We start from the raw sequence: 12,095 nt of genomic DNA, 5'->3' as shown, positions 1-12,095 counted from the left end.
TGCTTTTTAGAACTTCTTTTATTTTCATATAGTCATTAAAAGGAGAAATACAAAAAAGGAAAGCAACAACATGGAAGACTTAAAAACTCAATGTTTCCCTGAAACATCTCATAGATTAACTTTCATGACGTTGGCACTAGAGGTTTGTGTTTTATGTGACAAACAAAACTTCGCTTCATGACTATGCATGTAAGTTTACTTAATAACTGCTGAGATCCAAAGACTTCATTTTAGATAGAGTGTAAAGAACATGTTTTTTCTTAGGTTTTTGGTACGAATGGCTTTAGCTAGCATTGTGTGAAGTTTGATCACAACATGCTTCCCCAAGCGGAGGCCAGGACGGCTGCAGCAATGGCGGCAGAAAGGGTGATCTTGGCAGATGGGGCACCGCTTGTGGGGTTGCAATTATCCGTGGAGCAGCACGTGATTGCGAGGTTGTAGCTGACTCCCAGCAGGGTGCTGTTAGACGTAATGTTGCAAGCTGTAGTGTCACCTCGGCAGCCCCGGCTGGTGAAGCCTGAGAAGCTGGTGAGTGATGGGAAAGCTGGAGAGAGAAAAGTTATGTTAGGCTATTGAGACTTACAGAGGTGAAGAATGTTTTTATAACCTTAAACCAGTTGAACTGACTTTTCTTTAAAGCACAGCACCTGTTAACTAGTAATTTTCCACTGTCACCCAGCTACCACCACACCCTACTTTGTTTTGGCAGCTGAGGACATCGGGTATGTCTTCAGATACATTTGTGAAAGTAGACAGGTATAATTTATGTGATTCATTCCTGTGCTCACTTGCTGTGATATTTAAAACAATCAGGAGGTGACCTACCCACGGTTCCAGTATAGCAAGTGCTGGTGTTGGTAGAGCAGGTCTCTTTACTGCTGGACAAGCAGAACCCCACAAGGCCAAAGCTGCACTTGTTGCATGACAGGGAATCCACTGAAACACACAAAGGAAAGCAGAAAAGTGAACATCATTTTGAGAGGCGATCAGAAGTGATTGACATATTCGCTTGGCAAGGAAACGGTCACCGGTTACTTTACAGCCAGAGACACACATCCCGTGTTGGTCATCCGGCAAAATCAAACATGTGGCACTACCCGGAGTGACAAAGGGAGTAGCCAAAAGTATTTTTATCAGTGGAAAAAAAAATCAGGTTGATAAAGCAGTCAAGTTTTTGTTTCTGATTTTTTGTGTTTTTCCCCCTGTCCAGTCAGTTTTGCCCTGCGCCAGGTGTGACTGAGACTCAGACACACTGCAATGGAAAATGTCTGATCTGCCACACCCTGTACACAGGTGTGAGCAACAGCTGTCAGTCAATCAGCTTTATATGTTAAAAGGCTATCATCTCAATTCAGTACAGAAACATCTGTTAACAAAAACACTTTCACTAAATGGGACGTCAAAGTAGGTTTTATTTAATTTGGAGGATTGAAAAAGAGTCAGTCTGCTGTTATTTTAGTAGACTTGTCATTAATCATAAATACACCAGAGGCCTGAACTTTTATAGACCTCACCCTGAGCAGCAGCTCAGTCAGTTTGGGCGTTAATTATTCAGATAGTTAAAAAAAACAGCACGGGCAAATATCCAAATATCATATAACGTATGAATTCTGCTTCCTGCATGCCTCACCCAGGCTTCGCATCTTGGCAACACACACGAAAAATGTCTGCATTTCCAGAATGTGAGAAAGAGCATCTTTGGGCAAAGCTGGAGCGGATTCTCCTGACATCGTGTGGTGCTCATGTGCAGTTGGCCCAAACAACACAAAGCAGGCACAGTGTTTGCCTCTGACGCAGTTACAGGAGTCTTACTTAGATGTTACCGTGAGGAGAATTTGACCAGTTTTGTCAAAAAACCAACAACATCCCATCACTCTCGATAGTCCCTTAACCAGCTGTCTCCTACTGTTTTTTAAGTGCCCTGTGAAGTGAATGATTACCCTCAGCACAAAGAAAAAAAACTTTTTTTTTTAAATGCTGGGATGATGGCAGATGTTTTATTTCTGAAATTATGGAAAAATAAATAAAAACCACCACAATAAGTTTGCCAGAGTCCTGAATTTATTTTTACCCTGCTACCAAAATAATTTACTAAAGACAATGATTTTTTTATCACCAAAAAGGAACTTAGCAGTAATACTTGTCTAAAGCATTTCAGGAAAAAAAAGATAATTTTACACCTTTTTTAGCTCCTCTGATTTCCTTATATTATATAAGATATCGTAATATTTATGTTATTTTTGTAACCTCATTTTATCATTAACCAATGCAGAGAACTGATTGGATAACCTTACCCAGCATGAAGGATGCAACAGCTGCGATGACTGCAAGCACAATCTTTGCCATCTTGTGTTGATTTGGTCGTTGGCTTTGAGTCCTCAGAAAGTCCTTCCACAGAGAGGCTGCTGGCTCTTGGCACTTCTCGATAAACTGATGAGCTTGTTTGGTGGGGACAGATTTATATTTGACAGCTGAAGGGAGTGGACAACAGTTTTTTTTTTTTCCCTAAGCCTTTTGTCTTTGTCACCTCAGGTGGACGGGAGAGGGAGTGCTAATGAGCGAAGGAATGCCATGAATGATGAAAGCAGTGAGGCTGAAAAACGTAAAAACACAAAACCAAAAACAGAACTACCGACTAAGTGGTTCTTCTTTGTAAGTAAAATTTGCTTTTATTACAGAATTTAATGAGTTATTTCTAGGTTTACCCCCTTTTTTCCCCCCTCTAGAAATGACATCAGAACCCCAGAATAATCTTTTTAATCTCACATATGACACATCGATAAAGTCTCTCTCTGCAAAGTGGCACTGAAACCTGGTTAACCAGTAAAGCTAGCAGTTTCACAAAAAGAAAGATTTGTTTCATCAGCAGTAAAGAAATCAAACCCGATACACACATCTCTCCAGTTTCAATAGTTTTATTTAAAGACTTTGAAGCATCAAAATATACATTTTTAACACAAAAAAGGATCTCTTTTGAAAGTATTGCCAAACTAGCCATTTTATAAAAAGTTTTTGCAAACGGGAAAATGTGTATATGAAGACAAATCCGATCAAGACGCATTAGTCTATACATCCCCATCACTCCCATATAGCCAACATACACACTGGAGGGACCAAAAAAAAAAAAAAAAAAAAAAAAAAAAAAAAAAAAAACACACGTTATTTAGACCTGGCAGGGGGAAAGGGGGAGAAACAAGAATGATGAACCGGTGCCAGCCTTAAGCTCCATAATGCGTTCATAAACACCCTTTATGCTTTGGTATGTTTCACAGGTAGTAATAATGTTATACAGCTAGTTTACACTTACTCCCCGTCTTAGTTTCCACTCAGTAAGATAAGAAACACATTTGGTTTAGCCTTAAAATTAAGCCCCCCACCACCACCATCTTCAAATGCAATGCTGGCAGCGATGCTCAGAGTATCAAACTCTTCGTTTGAGGCGTTCTGACAGCGACAGAGCTAGAAAACAATTAGGAAATTCCTCACAGGTTATTCACCTAATTAAACCAAAATGCACATTGATATCAGTATTACACCCGATTAATATAAACAGACTTTATTAAGCATCTGTTACAGTAAATGCAGGCTGACCCAAATAAAGAAAAATGTTTAAAAGATTGAATTAATTGAAAAACATCTGAAACCAAAACTGCAACATAACTGAAGGACAGCAAACAAAAGACCCATAATGAAAAAACAAAAAAAAAAAAAAAAAAAAAAAAAAACTCCATGATTACAAAAACCTCATGTTTAAGGACATTTTATCGAATCTCTGGTGTGTGTTGCATCCATGTTTGCATTTTAAACTGGTGGCATCTTCTGTCAAACCAGGAGGTTTCCCACAAACACAGCAGAGATGGTGGCGAGGGCCAGGGTCAGCGTGGGGGTGCCGGGCGCTGCGTTGCATAGGTTTGTGTTGCAGCACGTCTTGGTCATCTTGTAGAGGGTCTTGTTTGTGCCAAAGTCCACATCTTCAGTCTTGTTGCAGTTCGCTACTGCTAGGCAACCCTTCATCTTGATGTCCACAAATCCAACTGTGGAACAACAAACAGCGTCAGCGTTTACCACTCAGGGTGCTCGCAGATTCTTTAGAGTTTATCATATGTCAGCAAAAGTCTAGAAAGTGAGCAAAGTTCAGTTTGCAGAAGGACCAAGCATTATAAAAGAGATCCTGCAACCGTTTGTGAAGTCTGTTCATGAAGCATTTTTGCTCTTGCCATTTTGAAATTTGGAAAACTAATGTGTGAAAGATGAATTGGACTGAAACCACATGCTCTTTGTCACCAGTCAATAATCATTTAGCTTATCATGGAAAGCCTGACAATGTAATATGGCTACATGTTACAGGTAGAAATTCCCCAACTGAGAAGGATCAACTTGAATGGGATCAGTGACAGGGCAATCAAGAGTTTGTTCCTGCAGCACAATGTCTAAAACTTCCCCCTTTGTTTGCATTTTAAGAATGCAGGGGTTTCACCTGAGAGCTGACGACAAGCTTTACAAGAATGCAGTGTGTTCACATTTGTAGCCACTGGCGGTGCTTACTTGCTTTCCCAACTCCACTGTAGCACAGTTCGCCGCTTGCACACGTTTTTTCAGACGTCACACACAGACTTCCAATCCCAATGGCGCATTGGTAGCATACAAGAGCTTGGGCTGATATCAGATTTGGAGAAAAAGGGAGAAGAAAAGAGGAAACAGTTTAGTTTGTTACAGGGAATAAATGAGAGTTCAAACATTTGCATTGTTCACAGCCGCTTGAAATAGAGGCTGAGAAAAAGAGGCCTTTCAGTGTTTGTCCTCCATTAGGGTATCGACGTCTGGCATTTAACAGATAAGGACGACAAAGTCTGAGATAAAGAAAAATATGACCTTCAGTCTGAAGCACAGGGGAGGCTCTCTTTAGGCCCTACATGTGTTAAAAGGAACCCTCTGGAGCGGTTCTTCTGAGCCGATTATAAAAGAACGTTGTCCCAGTCTTGTCATGAAAGCACTTCCTCTTATTCAATTTTTTAAGACTGTAAATGTTGCTCATGTATGCAGAAACCCTTAGAGACCAATTCAGCTTTTTCAATAGAACCTGTGAGACAGCTGTAATCTGCTTTAAGACAAAAACAAGAAGCATGACTGGTCTCTGATAACACCATCCGGGTACAAGCTGTGATTTCACAACCTGTTATTTGTGCTGGGGTTGGGCGAAGAGGTAACTACAGTTTCCTTCAGTGCAGAGAGTGTTGACAAACCTTGCAGGAAAGGAAAAAAAAAAACCAAACAAAAAAAAAAAAAACCCAAGATAAGTGTCACCCATGGAATTTCTAAGCTACCTTTGAGTGCGTCACTAGAAAGAATTGGGCACAAACTGTACAACATTGAGCAGTAACCAATGAGACAGGGAAATTAAAGCATTGTAATACCGTGGCTTATTAGAAATCAAGCTGCTTATATTGCGAATGCAGCATTAAACAAATAAAACAGTTTAAAATGTTCAAAGCTTATAACTTTACCCTGAAATCATCTTTGTAGTTTTGGGCTACAGCTTAAGTTGTTCCTCAAGTCTACAACTTTTAATTATTGTCTTAAATGTGACATTTTAAAATTACAGACAATTTAGAATTACTGCCACTTCTGACAAGCTGGGAGGGGGAAAAAAAGAAAAAAAAAAACCCAAACAAAACACATGTAGCTGTAGACAAAATCTTCCAGATTATTAAGCTAATAAAACATCTCATGATGAGTAACCAATCACAATTGGAGTGTTCCCCTGAAGTAATTGCATAACTAGCGTGATGACTAAGCATCATCTGCCTTGCTGCATTGACTCACGCCCTTCCTCAGCTCACTAGTTCCCTCCTTTTTATCGTCCAATACATCGAGGGGGGGGGGAGATTGTGTTGTGGCGTGAGCACTGTAACAATGTGTTCTGATGTTTCAGTTCAATTACAAAGAAAAAACAAAAACAAAAAGGATGTGGATGTGATGCGATAGAGATATATCTCCATCTCATCACATCTACACCTTTGTACAGAGAACACAACCCCACACCCGCCCCAGCCGGTTTCGGTTACACCCCTGAGCTTATGTCATGTGGCAGTTTATGTAGTAGAGGTAAACATTAACTTTTGATTTAAAATAAATAAATCTGTATTAGGATACAACCAAGATTTGAATTACCGTATCAAAAAGCTTTCATATAATAGGACAACTAATTATAAACATGTGAATGTAGTCAAACCTGGAGGTCCTGTTAACAACGGGAGGAAAGAAACATCAAGTCATCAAATACAGCACCTTCAGTAAAAAGTAGCTATAGGACCACAGTTTTATTTTTCTTGCATCAAATTTGATAGAGATACATTTGAGAACTTTCTTATGGTAGGTTTGTTTGTTTAGTTATGGTGACAGGATATAACCAAGACTGCTGAGATGTGTTGCAAGACTTCCTCTCCAATCCAACCAGTTCCTCCACCTTCACGGAACCAACTCATGCACATACGTCACAGAAAACAAACCTGAGGTAAGGCGTGTTATTTTTAGTGTTTCAGGGTTAAAGGGTGCCCAGTTACAGCAGCACATTCGTTCACTTGAGGTGATGCATCAGCATATGACTGGTGGTCTTCACTGCCAGCTGGAGAACACACAGTTTAAAGATCAGCCTCTGGACCAATTCTTCCCGATGGTCAGCTTTAGAAAATGTGAAGGCGGACATTTGTTATCTTTATGGCCATTGATGCCACAGAGTAATTAAGTAATGTAATAATTAAATAACAAGGAATTTCCAGGGTTTTTTGTTTTTGTAACCACTATACAAGTGCTTTAAACACAATGGCTGGATGTTTCAAAGGACATTTACTCTGAATTAACAATAATTACTTGCATGCATTTCAAGCCTAGAAACTATTTAGCATTGAACTGTAATCTCTTTATTCTTAGCTATTAAATATATCACATCGAGTCATCCTTTCTAAAATGTAATGACTTTATAAATCTATATCCAAGCTACAATACTTTTAGAAAACAAGGCACAATTCTGAAAATCCTCTTTGGTCCAGCATAATTCAGATACTTCCCTGTGTGATACCTATGAACAGTATTAATTTAAGAAATGTGAAGAAGGCTTAAGGAAACAAACACCTATATTTACTTTGAACATTTATAGATAACATGTTAATGTGATCATTTCTGAGGGATTTGCAGACTCTGAGGAGCATAGGCACCTTGTACAAGAAGCTTTCCAACACATTAAAAACATAACAGGCACAGTTCTCCTTTTTACTGAATTGCCCAAATTTAAAATGGATTTCGTTAGCAGGCTGTTCTTTAATAATGAAGGAACACTCTGAGCAGTCAGATGTGCCACATTACTAACGAAGTTGAGCCTCAGTCCTACACTGCCCTCCATCGCTCACAGACTAAAGCTGCAGGCTGTGGACCTGTGATTTTCCACTCCAAGGTCAAAGCACATACTAGTTGGACAAAGTATATTGAAAGGTGTTGTGTCTATGGTAATGAATGCAGAGCTAAATGAAGATGTTTCTTTTGTTGTTGCGGCAGTGGGGTGGGTACTGTTTACAGTGCCAACACCGTCAACTGCACAGGACTGGAGGGGCAGGACAATTTGGGAACAAAAAACAAACTCACAAGGCTCAGATTTAGAACTGTGGGAATCTGCTGGAAAAGGACGAAGGGAGGAGGCACTGACTAAATACCCTCAGCCAAACAATGAGTCATGTGCTGCAATATGGAAAGAAATTAAACCAGGAAGTCAGGAAACATGCAAACAAGCTCATGAAATCTGTTATGAGGGCGACTGTATTTAAAGGCTTCTTTCAAGGAGGGATGATGGCCTGTATTTGTATAGTGCTTTTGATGGCCCATCTTTACTCCCTTTGTATTCCTATCATGTTTACTTTAGTCTCCATTTAGTCTAATTGTTATAATTGCTTTTCTTTTTGGGGAGTATCATTGACCTACATTGTTTTTGTGAAGTGGCTACTGTTAAATTTAGTTTCTGCCTCTGGGCTTAATAAAGTATGTCATCCATGCCTGCATGTCTGATTTTGGCACAGATTCACTCCAAATACGCTTCCTGGTGCAACCCTCCCATGGATCCAGGCGTGCCCCTTCCCTCCCAGTGTGAGTTTGTGGCTCAAGAAAGGAATCTTTTGCATGCAAGGAAAAATGTGTAAACCACTACAGTCACTTCCACATCACATCTCAAGCATATCAAAAATGTCTCTTTGGCAGGGAACACTGTAGATTACTTAGATTTATTGACTAAGGATTTAAAGCAGCTGGTAGCTGAACAGAGGTGACGATTTGTCTATTTTTATGTGAGCTGGTGATTTGGGAAACATTTCACTGGCCTGTAACAAGTTTCCTTCAGAAATGAACCAGTCCACTGTCTGAATCATTCACTTCAGACTCACCCAAACACCTTTATGCAATTATCACCATATGGGGATCACTTTTTGGTCACACAAGTAAAAAGGTCAGCATTATCGCCTGAAGGTACAGCAAGCAGCCAGGATGACAATACAGATCCCAGAAAGGTGTGGTTTGAAATGGAATACAAAGCACAGCAGCTGAAATCTCAAGGACAAAACTGGACAAAGGGTGTAAAACACAATACAAGCAGAAAAACAATAAAATAAAATAGGAAGACTGGACAGCAGAGGAATTTGAACCTTTGGGAAAGTCTCAACTACTACAAGGACAGAAATTTAATGTAATGCCTGGCAAGTTTTTACTTGACTTTGTGTTTAACAGCCTGGGGGTGGATTTAAAAAAGCACTTCTCCGCATATCACAAACAAGCTGCCTCACCCTGGAGCCTGCAATAATCAGCATTAAAATAAAGCCTGGGATGTGCACAGAGGATAAACACTACACCCAAAGTCTTAGTCACTCAGGTGAATCATACAATACACATCATTTAACATGCTAACAAAATAATTTAATTCTCTAATAAATGTTAAGAAATTTGATTTCACCTCCATCTAGACATTTTCACATTATTCAGTTTATTTTGAAGTTAAAAAAAAAAAAGTGTAAACCTAATTGTTAAGGTAAAAACAAGACAACCAATTGAAAACAAAACACAGACCTGACAATTTCACATAAACTTCTTTGAGCCACTTAAACTGTTTAAAGACTTAAAGCAGAGTGTTAGCGCTACTGCTTCTAGCTAAACCAGGTGATACGGATCATTTCTAGGCATTTGTACATGAACCTCGATACAAGTTTCATTCTTTGAGAAAAATAGTCATTTAACCACTCTTTAGCAAACCAATTCCTCAATTTCAATGGAAACTCCGAAAATTAAAACGACTGTAGCAGTTTATACACTTTGTTTTGGTATATTTTAACAAAGTGGCTCAATGGTTTACTTTTTCAGTCAAATAAAAGTCAGTTGTCTACTCATTACCTTTAGCTAGAGGTTTAATCACTGCTGTTAATACTTTTGAAAAGAATTTTTTAAATTTAAGTCAACTATGAAGCTTTAGTTTCACCAAATCTATTAGCTGCCATCTTTAGCCAACGCCTTTGGTAGCTTAACCTCTTTTCTGATTATTTTAATCAGTTATTCGCACTTTTGGCTTAACCAACCAATTTAAATAAAACTCTCCATATCATTTCACTTACCAGTAATGCATTTAAGTCACAATGCCAGATATTGTATGGAAGACAAATTTAAATTTTTTTGGAATTTTTTTGCAAAGGTCCTTTGCTCATTGAGCTATAAAGATTCTTTTTAAAACAAATTAGCCCAATTTGCCATGGGTGACTTTGAATCGGCACTTAAGCTTGTCAATATAAATTTTTCACAGGACAACTTAAGTTATTAGCTACTTTTAGCAATAGGGCACCATCATACATAACACATTGGACCCGATACCACCATTGGTTGCGAGGGGAAAGAGAGGCTATCCCTCAACTGGTTGTTGAAAACCACCTTGCAATTGTTTTGATCACAAGCTGATTGCCACAAAATCTGAAATAAAATTGAGTGAAGCTGACATTTAACACATGTTAGCCATAGTGCTCAGGCAACACCTCTAATATTTCTGCTTTGTGAGTAGCTGTGAATGCTTACTGAAAACGTCATCTTCCGTGCAAGCTATGAGCAACCACAAAATCTAATAATGATCAGATGAATTGCATGCAATCATGAAGACACAATTTCCCCTAGCAACCTCCAACCGGCTGCCTACAAAACCAGCACAAGTTTATTAAGGGTCAAACTAACAACACTCATTTGAGATAAATGTCAGCTTTGTATGCAGAAGCATTTATTTTCTGTGCAACTTTCTTATTTCTTATGTTTTTTAGAGTGGAGTGTCTCCATTTTACCCAAGCTACACTTAGAAGCAGCGCATTTCCATATACATTTATAGTTTACAGCATAAATAAATCAGAGCTGCATTTCATATGAGTGGTTTAATATGCATTACTATTCACAAACTTTGATATGCGGCTGGGGTTTTAAATGTTTCATATCTTATCTGCAACAGTCAAAAGATCTCTACCCAGATTATGAGATGAACTAGAACATACCATTTAAAACCACAGAGAGATATGGGGAAAAAAACAAACAAACTGATATTTGATTTAGTTTACGCCCAAAAGGGAAGGTTTCCTCATCTTTACATTCGTCTAGGTGGTGTTTATACCTTCTTTTGCGCACACACCCAGCAAAAACAGCTCTGCACCCTCCAACAAGGACACACCCATCAAAAAAAAAAAAAAAAAAAAGGGGGGGGAGACACGTTTTCCAAAGAAAGTGGAAAAATAATGGTAAAGCTTCCAGGACCAAAAAAAAAAAGATACACATATAAAACGGTATTAGAACATATAAAAGCTCAGTTTAGAACTAAAATAAAGATCTTAAACATAATTTAATCATAAAACTTGTACAAAAAAGTAAGGCGTTAATTAGGAGCGCACACATGACTGTGCAGGTGATAGTTACCGACTACAGCAAAGTTCAACTTAAACATTTATTGCTAAAATTCAAACTTAAGTCTTTAAAGGTAGCAGTTCACTTCAAACGTATTTAGAGAAAACTCATTTTTATTGAATAATTCGTATAACGGGTAAGCTGCAATTAAATCGAATATTTACTTGTGCGTTTGTTTGTTTTTAAACTTACCGATTGCAAAGCACAATCCGACTGCAAAAAGCTGGAGGATAACTCTGTTCATCTTGGGTTAAAAGAAGAGAGGGAGAGAAACAAATGAAGAAAGTGCGCTTTAGGAGCTGGCTGCCTGTGAGCTCTCAGACCGTTATAATCTCGACCTAACGACAAAATTTTCCGCCATCGCTGTATTTATAATCCTCCCCCTCCTTACCAAATGTCACCGTTACCCAATCAGAGGAGCTCATTCTGAACGTCCATCGTGATTGTGTCGACCTTCACACAGCTCATACAGGTAGGAAGATTACCTGAAAGCAGGAAGTTATAAATACAAGAAAGCTGGGAAATGCTGAGTTTGTTTGGCTCGTAGCTCATTTGTTGTTGACGATATTAACCGGGTTTCCCACTTTCCCAGTCATATAAATCACGCAAAGTCAGGATTTTTGGATACTTCCTTAATACCACAGATGATTATCAGACACAAAATCAGATGAAATGACAGTTTTAACAGCTTTTTGTGGTATAAAAGATGCACAAAAGTGTACAAAGACTATCACACAAGAACACTGGAAAACATACACTTCAAGTTTTTATTATCCTTTATTTATCCAAATAAAACGTAAATCTGATTTCCAAGAGAGATGTGACCAACAGGGCAGAAAAAGTTACAACAAATATAACACACAACAAGTAAAAGACAAATACAATATTCCGTACAGACAAGTGTTCACAAGGCAGAGTGATGTATATGATTTCCACAGCCAGTAATAAAACATAGAGCACAATGTTAGACAGTATCTGACCTCTTTAGGTACTGGGCACATGCATTCATAAAAAAGCAGACCATGGTAATCCAGTAAAGGTAAAAAGCAGTTGTGTAAATCAAATGTTTGCTCACTTGGTAAGATAAACCAGATGGATTATAAGCGACTCTGGTTTGTTTTCATCTTGGGCACAAGCCT

General features: G+C 38.6%; 2 protein-coding genes across 2 annotated transcripts; both read right to left on the bottom strand.

The window, feature by feature from the left end:
* On the bottom strand, window positions 1-2,450 carry LOC146548958 (uncharacterized). The gene is made up of 3 exons (XM_085262455.1): window positions 2,295-2,450; window positions 826-936; window positions 1-544 (listed from the first exon to the last, which is right to left on the bottom strand). The coding sequence occupies exons 1-3, from the start codon at window positions 2,344-2,346 to the stop codon at window positions 309-311; spliced, it is 399 nt and encodes a 132-aa protein (XP_085118581.1). The 5' UTR covers window positions 2,347-2,450; the 3' UTR covers window positions 1-308.
* A 449-nt stretch (window positions 2,451-2,899) lies between these two features.
* Window positions 2,900-11,309, bottom strand: LOC146548957 (prostate stem cell antigen-like). Its single transcript, XM_085262456.1, has 3 exons — window positions 11,149-11,309; window positions 4,546-4,656; window positions 2,900-4,034 (listed from the first exon to the last, which is right to left on the bottom strand). The coding sequence occupies exons 1-3, from the start codon at window positions 11,198-11,200 to the stop codon at window positions 3,823-3,825; spliced, it is 375 nt and encodes a 124-aa protein (XP_085118582.1). The 5' UTR covers window positions 11,201-11,309; the 3' UTR covers window positions 2,900-3,822.
* Between the last annotated feature and the right edge of the window lie 786 nt (window positions 11,310-12,095).

Source organism: Mchenga conophoros, linkage group LG22 (genome assembly GCF_057382185.1).
Source record: "Mchenga conophoros isolate Kocher_MC1m ecotype Shallow Benthic linkage group LG22, M_conophoros_male_GT1.1, whole genome shotgun sequence".
NCBI lineage: Eukaryota > Metazoa > Chordata > Actinopteri > Cichliformes > Cichlidae > Mchenga > Mchenga conophoros.
The sequence above is the reverse complement of the archived record's forward strand: the minus strand, read 5'-3'. Positions and strand labels throughout refer to the sequence as shown.